Consider the following 20,828-nt stretch of genomic DNA (forward strand, 5'->3'; position numbering starts at 1 on the left):
GGGTTCAATGTGCTCACCACACCTCCAAATGTATTCCTTGAGGGCAGTAGTTTCCAAAATGGGGTCACTTGTAGAGTTTCCATTGTTTAGGCACATCAGGAGGTCTGCAAAACGCGACATGGCTCCCAGCATCTATTTCAGCCAAAATCGCACTCCCGATTCAAATGGTGCTCCTTTGCTTCTGAACCCTGAAATGCACCTAACCAGTAGTTTTCCACCACATACAGTATAGGGTATCGGTGTACTCAGGATAAATTGCACAACAAATTGTACAGTCCATATTCTTCTGTTACTCTTGTGAAAATGAAAAAATTGTGGCTGGAACAACATTTTTTGAGGAAAAATTTATTTTTTTAATTTTCAAGGTTCAACGTTATAAAATTTCGCTCAAATTGAAGCGTTTCAGAGTTATTACCACATAAAGTGACACTGGTCAGAATTCTTAAATTGAAGGTGAAAACAGGCTCAGGTGTGAAGGGGTTAAGAAGCAAACACAGAAGTAGAGATTAATTAGTTTACTTTAACCTACTATCAATAGGGGCAGTTTTGACCAGGATTCCATTTTTTTATCTTTTTTTTCACACAGAGCAAACATGTGGAATAAAAAAAATTAATGTGGAAAACCCCTTTAAGGTTTTGATATCTTTTCTCAGCACAATTTTTTAAAGATGGCTTAATTTTTCTGTGTATTTAGTATCTTATATATTTTGGTTGCTTTCAAAGCAGTGATAATGCTGCTAGTTAAGATCTTTTATAATAGGCTGATTATAGTTTACTCATCTCACAAACATGTTTCTAATCTTTTCTAAACCTTGTAATGACTGCATCGTAACACACCCTTATGAGCTATGACTGCTATAGGTTTTTGTTATGTCTGTAAAGCCAGAAAGCTAATTGTGGCCGCATTATGGATCAATGAAGTGTACAAATGCGTAATGTGGAGACAGGATAAGACCCATAATGTATATTTGAAGGTCTCCAATCATATGCAAAGACACACAAGGAATTTTCGACCAGAATCTGTCGCTATAGGAAGGGAAATTTGGGAATTGCATGTGATGGATGGGCATTGTTTTACAAAGACAATATAGAATCCTATAAGTCTACTATATAGAAAAACTGGAAATTTGTGAGCTTACGTAAAAGGTTTGTGTACAAGTAAGAACTTTACGGTCACATGTACTGGTAGTCCATAGTAACATAGTATTGCTAGATACAAGTAGTAAGCCTTTTACATTTACATAGAAATTCGGAATTTCACAGAATCTTCTGATCGCCACCTTAACATTATGTGATTTATATAATAAAATACACAAGTTCACCTTTACATCATTTTATTAAACATATATACAAATAATTCCTTTAGTGGACCTTTATTGGACACATACACAAATGAGGATAGAAAATGACCACCAAGCTATTCTCAAAAATTGTTGGGCTTCCATCTTCTCCATTCAAGACATGGAAAATAAAGTCAAGATTTTATATTACACTGGCTAATTATTTGGCAGTGTCTCCTGATTCTAATAATCTCATATAAAGTATAAGATTCTTGGAAATGCAGAATTGAGGAATGGTGTCTTCATCTGTTAATTATTAGCAACATGAAATAAGTTAAAGAGGTAGATGTAATAAAAGAAAAAGCACGGACACTGGGTGCAATTTATTTTTCTCCTATGTATAATTTCTCCCATGGCATTTACAGACTCCTACTGGCTTCAGTTTTTATACTTAGCCAATTTCTTTATCTTTTCTGTTTTTAAGCAGCAGATAATTTAGTCCAATTACGGTTTCTGCAAAGTCAACCAGTTCAACAAAGTCTGATGTGATGATATTAACACCCATGGCGCCTGGCTTCTGCGTTTTCACCCAATTCAGTATCACTGGAAGATTCCTAGAAGAAAAGATACATTAATGAGACATTATGTATGAAACACATAACTTGATTAGAAAAAGGTCATGTTCTTATAGATTAATTATTATTCAAGCCTGCTTAAAGGGAACATGTCACTAGTTTTTTCATGTCTGAACTAACACTAGCACCGTAATCAGCTCCTCTGCTACATTCTATTAAAGGGGTATATAACCCCTTGACTTTCCCTGTATACCCCCAAAGACCTTTGTAAACTCTCCCACGCTCTATGTAAATCCCGCCAGTTGTGTCCGATAGGCATCCTTGCCGAAGCATATGTCCATCCTCCCAGCTGCTGATTGCTGTCCTCCTGCTCTGATTAGCATGGATGATGCCTCCTGTGTGATCCAGCCAAGCAAAAACACTAGCCTGTGCACTTTGCTCTGCCCTACTGCCTAATATATATGTGAGCATTTACTCTTAAGTTTTAGGCTGTGCCTTTAGTAGGGCGCATGCGCTCTTATGTTTTAGGCTCTGCCCGCAGTAGGGAAGAGCACAGTGTGCAGGCGCGAGGCGGCGATGTCTCTGCGCAAATGCGAGATTTCGCCCAGCTTTGTGGATGATGTAGGAGTCATCCACGTCAATCAGAGCATGAGGATGGCGATCAGCAGCCAAGAGGAGGGATAGAATCCTCAGCAAAGATTGGATTGGACTGTTAGGATTTACATAAAGCGCAAAAGAGTTTCAAAAGGTTTTGCGAGGGTGTATGGGGTGTGTCAGGGGGCTCCCTTTAAAGAGTCATCCACTTAATTTAAATATGCCACTAGGGAAATAGTTCTTCTGACAAAGAGCTAATTTGCATGAGTTTTTTTTCCACTGGAACAATGCCTATTAGACTCCATATGCAGTTGGTCACCTTCAAAGGGTTATTATTATTTATTGTTATAGCGCCATTTATTCCATGGCGCTTTACATGTGAGGAGGGGTATACATAATAAAAACAAGTACAATAATCTTAAACAATACAAGTCATAACTGGTACAGGAGGAGTGAGGACCCTGCCCGCGAAGGCTCACAATCTACAAGGGATGGGTGAGAATACAGTAGGTGAGGATAGAGCTGGTCATGCAGCGGTTTGGTCGATCGGTGGTTACTGCAGGTTGTAGGCTTGTCGGAAGAGGTGGGTCTTCAGGTTCTTTTTGAAGGTTTCGATGGTAGGCGAGAGTCTGATGTGTTGTGGTAGAGGGTTCTAGAGTAGGGGTGATACGCGACAGAAATCTTGTATACGATTGTGGGAAGAGGAGATAAGAGGGGAGTAGAGAAGGAGATCTTGTGAGGATCGGAGGTTGCGTGTAGATAAGTACCGGGAGACGAGGTCACAGATGTATGGAGGAGACAGGTTGTGGATGGCTTTGGATATGTGGTTTGAAGGAGAGATCAGCGTCAAGGATTACCCCGAGGCAGCGAGCTTGTGGGACTGGGGAGAGTGGGCAGCCATTTACTGTAATGGATAGGTTCGTTGGGGAAGTCGCGTGAGATGGGGGAAAGATGATGAATTCTGTTTTGTCCATGTTAAGTTTCAGAAATCTAGCGAAGAAGAAGGATGAAATAGTGGACAGACATTGAGGGATTCTGGTTAGTAGGGAGGTGATATCTGGTCCAGAGATGTAGATCTGTGTGTCATCAGCATAGAGGTGATACTGAAAGTCATGAGATTCTATGAGCTGTCCCAGGCCAAAGGTGTAAATGGAGAAGAGCAGGGGCCCAAGGACTGAACCTTGTGGGACTCCGACAGATAGGGGGCGAGGTGAGGAGGTGGTGTGTGAGTGGGAGACGCTGAATGTCCGGTCTGTTAGGTATGATGAGATCCAGGATAGGGCCAAGTCTGTGATGCCAAGGGATGAGAGGGTCTGTAATAATAGGGAATGGTCAGGGTTGCCTGGTTACATCAAATAATGAACTACTGGTAGTATAGATCATTAATACGAGTGCGGTGTCGGTGCAACACCTGGCACCCACATTGATCAGCTGTTATTTGTTCTGTTGGCCACTACTGATGAGCGAGCGTGCTCAAATAAGGTGTTATCTGAACATGCTCCTCGAGTGCTAATCGAGCATTTTGGCGTGCTCGAGTCACCGCTGCTGCATGTCTCATGGCTGTTCGACACATGCAGGGATTGTCTGTTTGTTAGGCAATCCCTGCATGTGTTGCGGCTGTCGAGACATGCAGCTGCGGCAACTCGAGCATAGTATTTGAGCACGATTAGCACTCGAGCATGCTGCCTCATCACGAGTGGCAACAAAATGTAATCAAAATGAACAGAGATGCAAAGTGCTGCTCCATTGTGTGTGTGGTGGCACTGGGCACTGCAGCACATCCTCCTATTCTTTGACTATTTTCATATTCACCACTCCTAGTTCTAGCTCTCTTCTGCCCAAAATATACAGTTGTGCTCAAAAGTTTCTCTCACGGTTAGTAGTTGGGTGAAGCCATTTATTGTCAAACTACTATGTTTTCTCTTTTTAAATCACAATGACAGCCTAAAACATCCAAATAATCCTCATCAAAAGTGGATAAAAAGTTTTGGAGTTTACATTCATATTCTCTGAAAAAAAGGCCAAGAAAGCAAAAATTCTGCCGATGTATGTAAACTTTTGAGTACAACTGTACATCAAAGGCATTTGATTTAAGCCAGATAAACCCTGTTCTTCCATGGGGCACTAACTATATGTGAATCAGATGTCTAATCATGTTGCAATGCACATTATGACGAGTTGAACATTGAAGGTAGCTAAATTAGGTCACTAGGGAGCTAGTTTTCTTTCCTTCCGGATGAGAGTAAATTCACTGATATATTACTATTTTGGGTTTTATTTTCTAAAGATACACAGAGATAAATAAGCAAACATTAGGAAGAATATAATAATTGAGTTAATTGTAGAATGACATGTATATTAATGATTTATTTTGTATTCCCATCACAGATAGTTATGGCATATGCAGATATCTAAAGTAAAATCAATACACAGACACATGCCAATGATGAAGAGAACCCTTTAAGCTGTTTCACACGTAATATTCTCTCTAGCAATATTCTGTCCTCTACCATTTGTAGTGCAGCGGGGTTGATTCAGTGTGACAGGCAGTGACCACAGTAAAAGTTCACAGCAAACGTGTTTAGTGTCCACAATCACAGCATTACAGCACACGGTACCCTCCGGATCGCAGCTGGGAAACAAAACAGTCCGTGGGAATCCGAATGCCGAGGGCGACTGCACCATCATATCACACTGTGGGGTGCCAGGAGTTTGCTCTGCTGGCTCCGTGTTAGCTCACACAGGCTGAGCTTCTGCAGAGCCAATTGCTCCGCAAGTTGCAAACTCCACACTGACACACCCAAACCCTATACTGCAGGGTACTTAACAATCAACCTGTGGCCGTAGGCCACATGAAAACCCGGCCGGAGGAAATGGACCAACCCCACTACCTTCCTGTAGTCCGTTTAAAAAATAAAAGCCCATAACAGGTTTTCCAGAACAATGCCTTGGCCAAATAGCTTGACCAGGTCCACACTTACTTTTATTTTGCCTTGTGACAGCAGGTCTAATAGGACTCAGTCCGCATCCTGGGGGATGTATCGATCCCCCTCACTGCCTCACACGTTACAATGCATTATTCTGTCCACAGTTACAGAATTCTTTTTTATTGTAGACATAATTAATGTCAAATTTGAAGCTACTGATATAAAATAAATAATGGTTATAACTTCTGTAAATAGAACTGCCTTTTGATGATTTTTTTTCAGATCAGATTAGTGACTTAATTGTTATTGCATTGACTTTTAACATTAAAGACGACTTAGACATGATGGAGTAAGTCTTTGTTGATGTCATGGATGTTTCTAGGGCTTTAGGAATAGCAGCTCTTTGGATGCCTATAATTTGCTAATTCCCTTAAGACAATTTCAGTCTTACCCTGGAAAGCTTTAAGAGCTTTCTTCTCCTTAGATGACTGTGCCGTCAACATGGGCTAGTGTGGAAGTTTGTAGGGGTCCGATGTCTTATTGTTATTCTATTTTTTACAAAATTTCAAATTACAAAAGTCAATCATTCATCTCATCTCTCATCTGCCATAATGCAAACACACATAACGATTCGGGGTACATATGTAATACAATTAGATAATCATGTCTACTCTATCAGGGGTCTCTTGTTTTAAGATGAAGTGAGAAGATTAAATTAATGGAAAGAAAGTTGAAGGAGAGTGCTGCATATTCAAATGTGCTAACTCTGTATGAAACAATAGAGCAACAAATCTGAAAAAGGCAAATTTACCTGTGTGAAAATATGAGGTCTCTCATACATAGCATCTTAAAATACCAAAAAAGTATATTTTTGCATTGTTAGCCTAAATTTACCTGTGGACAAGTGTATTCTTTAAGCCAGATTTTAGTCCCCTTACAATAGTTTTAACCTGTGGGGTGAGAATGGCCTGAGACACGTGAAATGTCCCCCGCTTAGCACGTTCTCCAAGAGTTGTCTCGAGAAATTGAATCAACTTCTGTACATTAGTTGTATTGGCCCATGGTGCTGGCATCTTATTTCCTGCCCAAAGGAATGGGTGCTCGTTCCAAATATTAAAGTGGTAAAAAACAAGAACCTAATTAAGAGAAAAACACAAAGATTTAGTAACAGAATCATACACAAAAATGTGAAGATTTCCCTAGAGGTAATGGTTATTGATTGAGGAATGATTGCTTTAATTTACATACATATAAGTATATTTACAGCACTATGCAGAAGTTTTAGGCAGGTGTGGAAAAAATGCTGCAAAGTAAGGATGCTTTAAAAATAGAAGTACTATTAGTTAATTTTTATCTATTAACAAAATGCAGTGAATGAACAAAATAATTATATGGTTAGGTGAAAAGGAGGTTCCAGCACTCACCTTCAATGATTAAAAAAAAACATGAATCCTGTATTTCATAAGATTTAAATCCAATATGATAGAAAAAACCAAGCCAAAACAAAATAGCCTAGTGAGACTACGCATTTAAGACCAATATTATTAAATGGTTGGCAATGACTATGAACCATTTAACAATATCATTTCGGAATGCATAGGCTCATTAGGATATTTTTTCTACTTGGATGTTCTTTCTATCATATTGGATTTTAATCTTATGAAATAAAGGATTTTGATTTTTTTTATCTTTGTAGACAAGTGATGGAACTTTTTTTTCTCCTTTGCATCCACAAGACCTGTGCAACTTGCAATAATTGCATTGACCATTAACTCTCCCGTATACCAAGGTATGGCACCAAATGTGAGGCCATTTATCCAAAAGCTTGGCCGATTGGGTCATGCAACAAGAGAATCATCCTAAAAACACGAACAAATCTACATCAGACTAACTGAAAAAGAAAAGAATGTGTTACAATGGCCCAGTAAAAGTTAAGATCTCAACCCAAGAGAAATGCTGTGGTGGGACCTTATGAGAGCTGTGCCTAAACTAATGCCCACAAACCTCAATGAACTTAAGCAGCATTGTAAAGAAGAGCACATTTGTCCTTAAAGAGGAGACACTCTAATAAAGCCATACAGAAAATGATTAAAATTATTGCATCTGCAAGTGAATCTCCCAAATTTTTCACACACTCCTGCATTTTAGCTTACGGTAGTTTTTGTTAAATAATGAAACAGTAAAATTTGCCAAGTGTCCTTCAGGTGAGATAATTTTAGGGCTTTCAAGAAGCTTAAATAAAAGACTTCTCAACCATGCATGTGTATATTCTGCAGTGTAACATAGTTTTGAATATTCTACACTAGATGGTGACCTGATTCTAACACATCGAGTATTCTAGAATATGCATGTCCACGTAGTATATTGCACAGCCCACGTAGAATATTGCCCAGCCACGTAGTATATTGCCCAACCACGTAGTATATTGCCCAGCCACATAGTATATTGCCCAGCCACGTAGTATATTGCCCAGTCACATATTATATTGCCCAGCTACGTAGTATATTGCCCAGCTACGTAGCATATTGCCCAGTGACGTAGTATATTGCCCAGCCACGTAGTATATTGCCCAGTCACGTAGTATATTGCCCTGTCACGTAGTATATTGTCCAGCCACGTAGTATATTGTCCAGTTACGTAGTAAATTGCCCAGTGATGTAGTATATTGCCCAGCCACAAAGTATATTACCCAGCCACGTAGTATATTGCCCAGCCACGTAGTAAATTGCCCAGCCACATAGTATATTGCCCAGTCACGCAGTATATTGCCCAGTCACGTAGTATATTGCCCAGTCACATAGTATATTGCCCAGCCACGTAGTATATTGCACAGCGACGTAGTATACAGCACAGAGCCACGTAGTATACAGCACAGACACGTAGTATATTGACCAGTCACGTAGTATATTGCCCAGCCACATAGTATATTGCCCAGCCACATAGTATATTGTCCAGTCACGCAGTATATTGCCCAGTCACGCAGTATATTGCCCAGTCACGCAGTATATTGCCCAGTCAAATAGTATATTGCCCAGCCACGTAGTATATTGCACAGCGACGTAGTATACAGCACAGAGCCACGTAGTATACAGCACAGACACGTAGTATATTGACCAGTCACGTAGTATATTGCCCAGCCACGTAGTATATTGCCCAGACATGTATGTAACAGGTTAAAAAAGACTTAAAATAAAAAATAAACATATACGAGCCCTCGCGGGCAGGGTCCTCCCTCCTTATGTACCCGTGTGCCTGTTATCTGCTCATGTTTAATGTATTTGTCTATATTTGCCTCGTATTCACATGTAAAGCGCCATGGAATAAATGGCGCTATAAAAATGTATAATAATAATAATAATAATACTCACCTTCCTAGGGGCCCCTTGTAGTTCTGGCGCCTGTGTGCAGTGCACGCGGCAGCTTCCGGTCCCAGGGTTGGTATGAGTGCAGGACCTGTGATGACATCGCGGTCACATGACCGTGACATCATGGAAGGTCTTTCTCGCATAGCATCCTTGGTATCGGAACCTGCCGCTTGCACTGCCGAGGACACCACGCGCGTCGGAGGGTGAGAATAACGTGGTTTTTTTATTATTAATATTATTTGTAACATTAGATCTGCATACGCATCATCAATAGTAAAAAGTTGGCCACACAGGGTTAATAGCTGCGTTAATGGAGTGCGTTACACCGCAGCATAACACGGTCCATTAACGCTGCCATTAACCCTGTCTGAGGGCTGACTGGAGGGGAGTATGGAGCGGGCACTGACTGCGGGGAGGAAGGAGCAGCCATTTTGCCGCCGGACTGTGCCCGTCGCTGATTGGTCGTGGCAATGGTCGTGGGCGTTTTGCCACGACCAATCAGCGACTTGGATTTCCATGACAGACAGAGGCCGAGACCAATGACTATCTGTGACAGAAAGACAGAAGGACAGAAAGATGGAAGTGACCCTTAGACAATTATATAGAGATAATATGTTATTACTGGTATATGTCATTTTGTACAACCATACAGAAGCTCCCACTTTTTTAAGTGAAAATAGCTGCTCTTTGCTCAGATGCTCATTGGGGAAGTGCAGTAAACACATAGAACAATCACTACCACAAATACTCATCCATGATCAGTGCCTAGTTCATATACCGTAAGTCACTTTGTTCTCTTAGCAGGGTAGACTATTTTCCACAAGTAGAATGAAATAGTATATGGAGTAGTTCATAGGCCATGGTCACGTCCAACCTGCACATCCACGTTCATTGCAAAACTGCGATCTTGAAGGGGCTGTCAAAGATTTAACAACTGATGGATTGTTAGATAGGGCATCAATATAACTGCATACAAGGATCTAGCAACCCCATAGATTAGCTGAAATATGCTCAAGCAGCGGCTGGATAGAAACAATGTATGGACCGAATATGGCAGCCATATACATTTACACCCAGATTAATTTGTAGATAAACTGTAGAACACGGAACTGGAGCAGAGAACAGCAGATCGGTGGGGTACCAGGTGTCCCACCCAACTGAGGACTGATCCTAAGCACACATTCTTAAGTGCACAACAATCTCTTTTATGTTGCATGGCCATGGATGCCATGTAGCCCTTTTATTTTACTCTCAAGTAAATGCAACATGACAGAGGAGATATAAGAAGTTCACACATATTCTATTTTAGGAACTAAAAATATGTAAGTAACATCAAACAATAATGGTATCAACATTTTACTTTGTGCCACATAACTGCAGTGTTATCTGCATTCCTTTCTGAGCCAGATCGTGGGTGGTGTGTTATGCGCTAGGTAGATAGACAGGTTCATTACGCACAAACTCAGGAATGCTGTTCTCCATATATTGAGTCATCGTGACAATTAGTACTATGTAAAGAGTGTTCCCCGCATGTGCTAAAATATAATAACAAATCTGATGAACTGATGCGTCACTGCCTGCATTTATAGTAGTGTTCAAAATGATAGCAGTGCGTTCAAAAACATGAGTTAATAATAACCTCTTTATACTAGTTCTTATTTCCATGCATTGAGAACATTGCACACTGTTTTCTAATTCAAAACACGAAGAGAAATGTATATAATTTTTAACTACTTTACAGAAAATAACAACAAATTAACATTGGGCTGTTCTAAAAAAAATAGCCGTGTCTGCATTTGTCTTTACAAACTCACAATATGTACTTTTTTGTGGATTTAGCATTCCTGTGAATCGCTAACCTAATATTTAGTTGTATGCACACAGTTTTTTAGATCTGCTTCACATCTATGTTGCATAGAGTCACCCAACTTCTGGCTCCTGTCAACTGTTATTCCAGCCCAGGATGCTTAGGCTTCTTTCACACTTCCGTCGGAAGGCGGCCGTCAGAATGCGTCGACACGACGTATCGACGGATGTCTTAAAAAATTTGAAAATCAGATGCAACGCATCCAGTTTGCTGACAGATGCGTCGAATTAGGGCAAACAACACAAGAGTTGCGACGCAGAACTCAACAGCATCTATCAAACATTGCCACAGCCAGATCTGATAGATCTAAAGGTAAAACTATTACCTCTGTGGCAGCACATTTTTTTAGATGTTCATGGGAGTTCTGCTGACTCATTAAAGGTACCGTCACACTAAGCGACACTGCAGCGATACCGACAACGATCCGGATCGCTGCAGCGTCGCTGTTTGGTCGCTGGAGAGCTGTCACACAGATAGCTCTCCAGCGACCAACGATGCCGGTAACCAGGGTAAACATCGGGTAACTAAGCGCAGGGCCGCGCTTAGTAACCCGATGTTTACCCTGGTTACCATCGTTAAAGTAAAAAAAACAACCACTACATACTTACCTACCGCTGTCTGTCCCGGCGCTCTGCTTCTCTGTACTGGCTGTGAGCGCAGCGGGCGGAAAGCAGAGCGGTGACGTCACTGCTCTACTTTCCGGCTGCCCGGCGCTCACAGCCAGAGAAGAGAAGCAGAGCGCCGGGGACAGACAGCGGTAGGTAAGTATGAAGTGGTTGTTTTTTTTACTTTAACGATGGTAACCAGGGTAAACATCGGGTTACTAAGCGCGGCCCTGCGCTTAGTAACCCGATGTTTACCCTGGTTACCAGCGAAGACATCGCTGAATCGGCGTCACACACGCCGATTCAGCGATGTCAGCGGGAGAGCCAGCGACGAAATAAAGTCCTGGCCTTTCTGCCCCGACCAGCGATATCACAGCAGGGGCCTGATCGCTGCTGCGTGTCACACTGGACGATATCGCTATCCAGGACGCTGCAACGTCACGGATCGCTAGCGATATCGTCCAGTGTGACGGTACCTTAAGAGTTATGGGTCTGGAAGGAGTTAATGCCAACATAAGAGGTAGAGGTGGCAATATCTCCAAGGAGCTACTCCGACGAGAAGCTAGATGGATCTATGATCTAGGCAGCCTTTCACCTGATGGCCATAATGAGGAGCTATTATATTCTGTTTTTTACAGAAAAAAGTAGCCCTCACAGGCTGAACCTCTCTAAAAGTGGGGATTCCTTTTTACCTATCTTTTGTCCGTTACTCCTGTATATGTCCTTGTCTGCATTTATATGTACGTGTGTGCTCCATACTTGTATACGTATACATACATATATGTATATATTATACATGTTTTTTCCTCCTTTTGTCTCTTTACAGTAATTACAGATTGTCCACTATATAACATAAATGAACTTGGAAACTCCGAGCCCGTTGGCTTGAAAAATTGAGGAACTTCATTCGAAACCACCATATTTTTCATCCACATATGTTCCTGGATCTCTTTATCTACAGAGAATGAATTTGTTAATACTAAATAATGAGTCCTACATGTATTAGCCTGTATCATAAATCATTGACTCTTGTTCTATTCAATTTCCACTTAGTTCTACATGTACTAAAAATGTGTCAAAGGGGAAGATCCATTAAGTTGATGACATTATTTTATTTATGGTGTGATCATGTATATATAGACAAGGTCTTGCTGCGCAAAATAACCTGGGCGTACTGCTTTTTCCATACTGTAACACTCCTTTTTGCTTGTGAGCTAGTGATGGAGCTTTTGCTTTATCTCGTGCAATAAGCATTCAATACTTTCAGACATGGGCATAATTGAGACCGTGTCTGTAGCACCTATAGTACAAGCACATTTGGCTCATCCTACATGCAAGCGCATCGAAGATGAAGTACTTAACGTCTATTGCGCAAGCGCAGGATAAGTGTCTACAGCGCAAGCGCATTTTTGTCCATTCTATATGCAAGCGCATCGAAGATGAAGTACTTAACGTCTATTGCGCAAGCACAGGATAAGTGTCTACAGCGCAAGCGCATTTTTGTCCATTCTATATGCAAGCGCATTTGAGATAGAGCTCATGCGCAAGATAATCTGGGGAGCACAGCCCACCGTGCAAGCGCATCAATGAGAATGACCTTTTAGTCTTTAGTTCTGGGGCATCTTCCGACGCGCTAACCATGCCGGCTAAAACCGCCTCACAGCTGGTAAGATTGATAATTTGATTATGAGATCTTTAAATAGATGAACTATGCTACACCGAGCACATTCACCTTGAGAAAGACACCTCGAGTGTCGGAACGCTTGGGTCATCTCTCCTTCCACCTGGCTACGCTGTTGCTTATGGGACCAAGAGGGTGACCTTAGTGGACCGATAAGGTGAAGTATTGCACATACCTTTGTCGGATCTCCACCTGTTTACCTTACATGGTCTTTGATATAGATATTGTGGGGCTCAAGGTGCATACTGTATCTTTGCTGGATCTCTACCTGTTTACCCTACATGGTCTCTGATATAGGTACTATGGGGTTTAAGATCTGAGACACCTACCCTATAAGGAAAGAGTTTCACCCTATGATATACTATTCACCCTAGAATAGCATTTTGTTGTCCCATTGACCTAATAATTTAAATGTTTTTAAGATCACAAGATATCACTAAGCCTATAGGTCTTATGCAAAAATGTATGCCTAGCCAGGAGTTGTATACATACATCTTTATTGAATATTATATTGTGACATTGGATATACCATGTATGTTCTATTTTTTGGAATGTTTTAGATGTTTTTAAATTGTGTGTAGTGTTTTCTTGGTGTGGAAATAAAACATTTTTGTATTTTGTTTACAAGAACCCTTGTGGAGATCCTATTCTTTATGCACGTAACTTTCTCTTAAACATTTTCTGGAATTAGGCGCTTCCTGTATTTGAATGTCTAAAAATCTGGAAGAGGGAGATTCCCCTGACTACAATATCCTTCCAGGCATGCTCAGAATACAAAAACGGGATACGTAACTGGATTCCTGTTTTTGACGGTGTAGGGATTTCACTCACTCGGGTGCGACGTCTGAGACTCAGGAGGCACGTTTCTTGAAAAGTTCATAGGGTTTATTGCATCATAAACCACGTGGCGAAATAACAGAAAACAAATAGCCTTTGGCTCAGGAAAAGAAAAACAAATGTCCAGTCCTTCCGGCTCAGTCCTGGAACCTTGACACACTCAGGAGGGTTTCACCTCCACACATATCTACTGTGTTAAGCATTAGCCTGACTTATATAGGACTAACCACACCCAGTAACCTATCACATGATTAGCCATGTGGTCTGACATCACCACAGGTCCTGAAACACAAATATATGGTTATGTATAACAAAGAAATATTCCGGGCTACATTACAGCGACAAGGTACCTATGTGACACATACCTCCCGTCGACCACACACCCGTTAGCCATGCTACATACCTCCCCCCTCTGCCTAAAGCCGTGGGGCTTGGCACTTTCCCCAACTAAACAAGGGATTCTTGATAGGGCATCCGCATTACCGTGCAGCTTTCCGGCCCTATTTTCCACATGGAAACTAAAGTCCTGCAGGGCTAAGAACCAATGGGTGACCCTAGCATTTCTGCCCTTTGTTTCCCTCATCCATCTAAGTGGGGCATGGTCAGATATTAGTCTGAATTTACGACCCAGCAGATAGTACCGTAACGTGTCCACCGCCCACTTTATGGCCAAACACTCTTTTTCCACGACTGAGTAGTTCTTCTCAGATGAGGACAGCTTTCTACTCAGATAGAGAACAGGATGCTCCTCCCCATGTAGCTCTTGGGAAAGGACTGCTCCTACCCCAACATCTGAGGCATCTGTCTGAAGAATAAATTCTTTCTTGAAGTCTGGGGCCATCAGAACGGGCTGCTTACATAGAGCCCCTTTCAACTCTTGGAAGGCTGACTCTGTCTCTTCGGACCATTTAACCATCACCGACTTTGTCCCCTTCAGCAGATCAGTCAGAGGCGCAGCCACTGTGGCGAAGTTCGGGATGAACCTCCTGTAATATCCCACGATTCCCAGAAAGGCTTTAACTTGCTTTTTTGAAAGTGGTTTCGGCCACGTTTGGATTGCCTCCACTTTCCTGATTTGGGGCTTTATTTCTCCACGACCCACTATATAGCCTAGGTATTTAGCTTCTTCCTTACCCAAGGCACACTTCTTCGGGTTTATTGTAAACCCCGCCTCTCTTAGAGCATCAAACACCGCTTGGACTTTCTCCAGATGACTCTCCCAGTCCGGGCTAAAGATGACGATATCATCTAGGTACGCAGCAGCGTAGGCCTTATGGGGTGCAAGGACTCTATCCATAGCCCTCTGGAAGGTCGCCGGAGCTCCCTGTAGGCCAAACGGCATCCGGACATACTGGAAGCATCCATCAGGTGTCGAAAAGGCCGTCTTCTCCTTGGCTTCCTGTGCCATGGGGATCTGCCAATACCCCTTTGTCAAATCCAAGGTGGATATATATCTGGCGTGCCCGAGCCTTTCGATGAGCTCAGCAATGCGGGGCATGGGATAAGCATCAAACATGGAGACCTCATTCAACTTCCGATAGTCGTTGCAAAACCTCCACTCTCCATCAGGTTTTGGGACCAGGACAATTGGGCTCGACCAACCGCTCTTGGACTCCTCAATGACTCCAAGCTTCAACATACGCTCCACTTCCTTGGAGATAACTTCTCGACGAGCCTCAGGAATACGATAGGGTTTCACATTCACCCGCACATGTGGCTCTGTTAGGACCTCGTGCTCTATGACCTTCGTGTATCCTGGCAACTCTGAAAACAGGTCCCTGTTTTTCTGGAGTAACTCCCGGCACTGCTGTTTCTGGGTCTTTGATAGCGTCTCCGCTATAGTAACCGCTCCAACCTCATCTTCTGGGTTGCTTAGCAAAGACGGAGTTACTGTCGGCTCTCTATCTTGCCATGGCTTGATGAGGTTGACATGGTAAACTTGGAATGGTTTCCGTCTTCCCGGTTGGTGAATTTTATAATTTACCTCACCAAGTTTCTCGATGACCTCATATGGCCCTTGCCATTTGGCCAAGAACTTACTTTCCACCGTCGGAACTAACACAAGAACTCGGTCTCCCGGACTGAACTGCCTCACTCTTGCAGACCGGTTGTAGACCCTGGCCTGAGCTTCTTGTGCCTGAAGGAGGTGATCTTTCACGATAGGCATCACCTTTGCAATCCTCTGCTGCATCAGGGCCACATGCTCAATGACGCTTCTGTGGGGCGTGACTTCGGCTTCCCAGGTTTTCTTGGCTATATCCAGGAGTCCTCGCGGATGTCGGCCATATAGAAGCTCAAATGGTGAGAACCCTGTGGAGGCCTGTGGAACTTCACGAATGGAAAACATCAGATAGGGTAAGAGACAATCCCAGTCTCTACCGTCTTTCTCAATAGCTTTTCTCAGCATGCTCTTCAGAGTCTTGTTAAATCTCTCAACAAGGCCATCTGACTGGGGATGGTACACCGAGGTCCTCAACTGGGAGATTTTCAGGGCTTTGCATAACTCCCTCATCACCTTGCTCATGAAAGGTGTACCCTGGTCAGTCAGGATCTCCTTCGGCAGACCTGTCCGGGAAAAGACATGGACCAACTCGAGGCTATGCTCTTTGAGGAAGAATTTCTCAAGGGAATTGCCTCAGGATAGCGTGTGGCATAGTCCAGGATGACTAATATATACTGATGGCCCCGAGCTGATTTAACTAAGGGTCCGACCAAGTCCATGGCAATTCTCTCGAACGGTACCTCAATAATGGGCAGTGGCACAAGGGGGTTCCGGAAATGAGGAGTGGGAGCAGTTAGCTGACATGTAGGGCAGGACCTGCAATAGTTCACTATTTCCCGGTGACACCCAGGCCAATAGAACCTCTGTACAACCCGTTCCTGCGTTTTTTCCACCCCTAGGTGTCCACCCAAGATGTGTGAATGGGCCATTTCTAACACCTTCCGTCTATACGGACCCGGCACTACCAACTGCTCTACCAATTCCTACCTTATTTTCGTGACCCGGTACAACAACTCCCCACTCATCAGAAAATGGGGAAATCTTGTGTCTGCCCCCGGCTCCTGTACCACCCCGTCAATAACTGTGACATTATTAAAGGCTTCCCTCAGAGTGGGGTCCCTATGTTGGGCAGTCCCAAAATTTTCACCGGATACCTCTAACTCCAGAATGTCAGATGCAGGGGACACTTCCTCCTCATCTCCAACCAGGACACAAAAAGGAAACCTGTCTGACTCTGGGTGTGGCGACACCCTTCCAGGGTTCATTGGTTCCCTACTCTTGCTAGGGAGCTCAGAACCTTTCCCCCACAAATCCCAAAACAAACAGAAATCCCGGCCAATAATTATAGGGTGCAACAAGTCCTGAACGACGCCGACTATGTGGGACTCAGTGCCACATGCCGTTTCAATGTCCACCCTGGCCATAGGGTAGTCCTTTGCATCACCATGTATTCACCGCACTCCGACCTTCTTTCCTGGGAGCAGGTGGAGAGGAAAAGTGGCCCTCACCAGGGTCACTAGGCTCCCCGAGTCTAACAGTGCCGTTACTGCTCGACCGTTCACCTTTACGGGACACGCTTGAGGTCCCTCGTTGGACGGAGAGTTCACACTACAGGCTGGATACGCATAGTATGAACAACAGCGTCCCATGCTGCAGTCCATCTGCTCAGTGGTCTGGGAACAACGGGCAGCTATATGTCCTGGCCCGTGGCACCTCCAACAAATAATATCACCCATAGGGACCTTGGGCACCACCTCCCCCGCCCTTTGTGACCTTGGACGCACCACCCCTCTTTGGGACTCAGCTCCCTTCTGGGACCCCCCAGTACGGCATGGGCTGCCTCCCGAAGGAGCCTTCCAACCCTTGGTATCTCTCAACCAGTCTGATCAACTCGTCGGCATTCTGGGGATCACCCTGGGCAACCCAAGACTGTATAGGCCTCGGGAGGGAATGGACAAACCGATCCATCATCACCCGTTCTACCATCTGTGCAGGTGTAGATGACTCTGGCTGCAGCCATTTCTGGACCAGGTGCAACAGATCAAACATTTGGGAACGAGGTGGTTTGTCCCGGTGATAGGCCCAGCAGTGAACTCGCTGTGCCCTGACAGTCAGTGTCACCCCCAAACGTGCGAGAATCTCGGCTTTCAATTTGTGATACTCTTTGGCATCCTGCAAGGTCAAATCATAGTACGCCTTCTGGGGTTCTCCCGTCAGGTATGGCGCCAGTACCTCTGCCCACTGCTCTGGCGGAAGTTTTTCCCGCTCAGCGACCCTCTCAAACACCGTCAGGAAGGCCTCGACATCATCCCCGGGAGTCACTTTTTGCAACGCGCGTCTTACCGTCTTCCGGACGTGGGTGTCATCAGCCAGACCTGGGGTTGGGGCGCTCGTCTTGCCCTGGATGGCGGTTGCCAGAAGCTGCATCTGCTCCCGTTGCTCCTGCTGGTTCTGTTGCATCTGCTGCCATTGCTCCTGCTGGCTCTGTTGTATCTGCTTCTGGTTCTGTTGAATCTGCTGCATCAATAGCCTGTTGCTCTCTTGCTGCGACTGGAGCAAGTGTTTCAGCAGGTCCTCCATTTTCTCCGGCAATGCTTGCTGGCTTTCCACAGACTTGACCCAGGACATCCAATAACAGACTCTTCGTCTCCGCTGGGAACGCTGCCCGCACGTCTACCACCAATTGTAGGGATTTCACTCACTCGGGTGCGACGTCTGAGACTCAGGAGGCACGTTTCTTGAAAAGTTCATAGGGTTTATTGCATCATAAACCACATGGCGAAATAACAGAAAACAAATAGCCTTTGGCTCAGGAAAAGAAAAACAAATGTCCAGTCCTTCCGGCTCAGTCCTGGAGCCTTGACACACTCAGAAGGGTTTCACCTCCACACATATCTACTGTGTTAAGCATTAGCCTGACTTATATAGGACTAACCACACCCAGTAACCTATCACATGATTAGCCATGTGGTCTGACATCACCACAGGTCCTGAAACACAAATATATGGTTATGTATAACAAAGAAATATTCCGGGCTACATTACAGCGACAAGGTACCTATGTGACACATACCTCCCGTCGACCACACACCCGTTAGCCATGCTACAACGGTCAGCGACGGATCCTGCGCCCACAGGCTTCCATTATAACCAACGACGGACAGCGCAGGACCCGTCGCTGAGCGATTTTCCGACGTGCAGGAAAAACGTTCCTTTGAACGTTTTCTCCGCCCGACGGACAGCAATTTTCCAACGGATCCAGTACACGACGGATGAAACGGATGGCCATCCGTCACAATCCATCGCTAATACAAGTCTACGGGAAAATACAGGATCCTGCAGAAAAATTTGCAAGATCCTGTTTTTTTAAAAATCGATGGATTTCAACGGGAGCTAAAAGACGGAAGTGTGAAAGAGGCCTTAGACTACATCCCACAATTTTTTGGCATTTGTTGGCTTTGCCTCAGAAACGGCAATTTTTATGACACCCCACAAGTGTTCTATCGAATTAAGGTCCGGAGATTGGGCTGACCACTCCATAACCTCAATTTTGTTGGACTGGAACCAAAATTTTACTCATTTACTGGTGTGTTTAGCGTTGTTGTCTTGTTGAACCACCCATTTCAAGGGCATATCCTCTTCAGTGTAAGGGCAACATGAACTTTGCAAGTATTTTAATATATGCTAACTGGTCCATGATCCCTGGTATACGGTACATAGGTCCGGCACCATACTAAGAAACTTGCTCATATCATGATGCTTGCACCACCATGCTTCACTGTCTTCAGAGTGCACTGTGGCTTGAATGGAGAGTTTGGGGAGATGAACTGTCTGCGGCCCTTGGATCCAGAAAGAACAACTTTACTTTCATCAGTCCACAAAATGTTTCTCTATTTCTCTTCAGGCCAGTTGAGGTGTTCCGTAGCAAATTGTATCCGCTTCAGTACATCTTTTTTTTAACAGTGGGACTTTGCGGGGACTGAGATTAGCGCCACACAGGTGACTTCTAAGGGTACCGTCACACTATACGATTTACCTACGATTACGACCAGCGATATGACCTGGCCGTGATCGTAGGTAAATCGTAGTGTGGTCGCTGGGGAGCTGTCACACAGACAGCTCTCCAGCGACCAACGATGCCGAGGTACCAGGGTAACCAGGGTAAACATCGGGTTACTAAGCACAGGACCGCGCTTAGTAACCCAATGTTTACCCTGGTTACCAGCGTAAAAAAAAACAAACAGCACATACTTACATTCTGGTGTCCGTCAGGTCCCTTGCCGTCTGCTTCCCGCACTCACTGACTGCCGGCCGTAAAGTGAAAGTGAAAGCACAGCACAGCGGTGATGTCACCGCTGTGCTCTGCTTTCACTTTACGGCCGGCAGTCACTGAGTGCGGGAAGCAGACGGCAAGGGACCTGACGGACACCAGAATGTAAGTATGTGCTGTTTGTTTTTTTTAGTTTTACGCTTGTAACCAGGGTAAACATCGGGTTACTAAGCGCGGCCCTGCGGTGTGTCACACACACCGATCTAGCGATGCCAGCGGGAGATCCAGCGACGAAAGAAAGTTCCAAACGATCTGCTACGACGTACGATTCTCAGCAGGATCCCTGATCGCTGCTGCGTGTCAGACACAGCGATATCGTAACGATATCGCTGGAACGTCACGAATTGTACCGTCGTAGCGATCGAAATGGCAGTGTGTGACGGTACCCTAACTGTCACAGAACTCACAGGTAACTTGAGACTGTCTTTGATCATCCTGGAGCTGATCATTGGCTGAGCCTTTACCATTCTGGATATTCTTCCATCCATTCGAATGGTAGTCTTCCATTTTCTTACACGTCTCGGCTTTTTTAAAGCATTAGAGATCATTTTAGCTGAACAGCCTATCATTGTCTGCACTTCTTTATAAGTTTTACACTCTCCAATCAAAATTTTAACCAAAGTATGCTGTTCTTCTGAACAATGTCTTGAATAACCCATATTTCTCAGGCTTTCAAGGAGAAATGTACAACATGTCATGGCTTCACCCTTAAATATGGGCCACCTGATTCACACCCGTTTTTTCACAGAATGATTGTCCTCACTA

At 44.0% G+C, this 20,828-nt stretch overlaps 1 protein-coding gene across 1 annotated transcript in view; it reads right to left on the bottom strand.

Moving 5' to 3' along the window:
• Positions 1–1,317: 1,317 nt before the first annotated feature.
• PLCXD2 (phosphatidylinositol specific phospholipase C X domain containing 2) overlaps positions 1,318–20,828 on the bottom strand; it is a 58,234-nt gene continuing 38,723 nt past the window's right edge. The window contains exons 3-4 of the mRNA XM_069756444.1: positions 6,271–6,512; positions 1,318–1,894 (exon numbers count right to left, since the gene is read on the bottom strand). Coding sequence (XP_069612545.1) covers positions 1,732–1,894; positions 6,271–6,512 — 405 coding nt within the window. The 3' untranslated portion in view covers positions 1,318–1,731. The remainder of the gene's footprint in view (positions 1,895–6,270; positions 6,513–20,828) is intronic.

This window comes from Ranitomeya imitator, chromosome 3 (assembly GCF_032444005.1).
Source record: "Ranitomeya imitator isolate aRanImi1 chromosome 3, aRanImi1.pri, whole genome shotgun sequence".
NCBI lineage: Eukaryota > Metazoa > Chordata > Amphibia > Anura > Dendrobatidae > Ranitomeya > Ranitomeya imitator.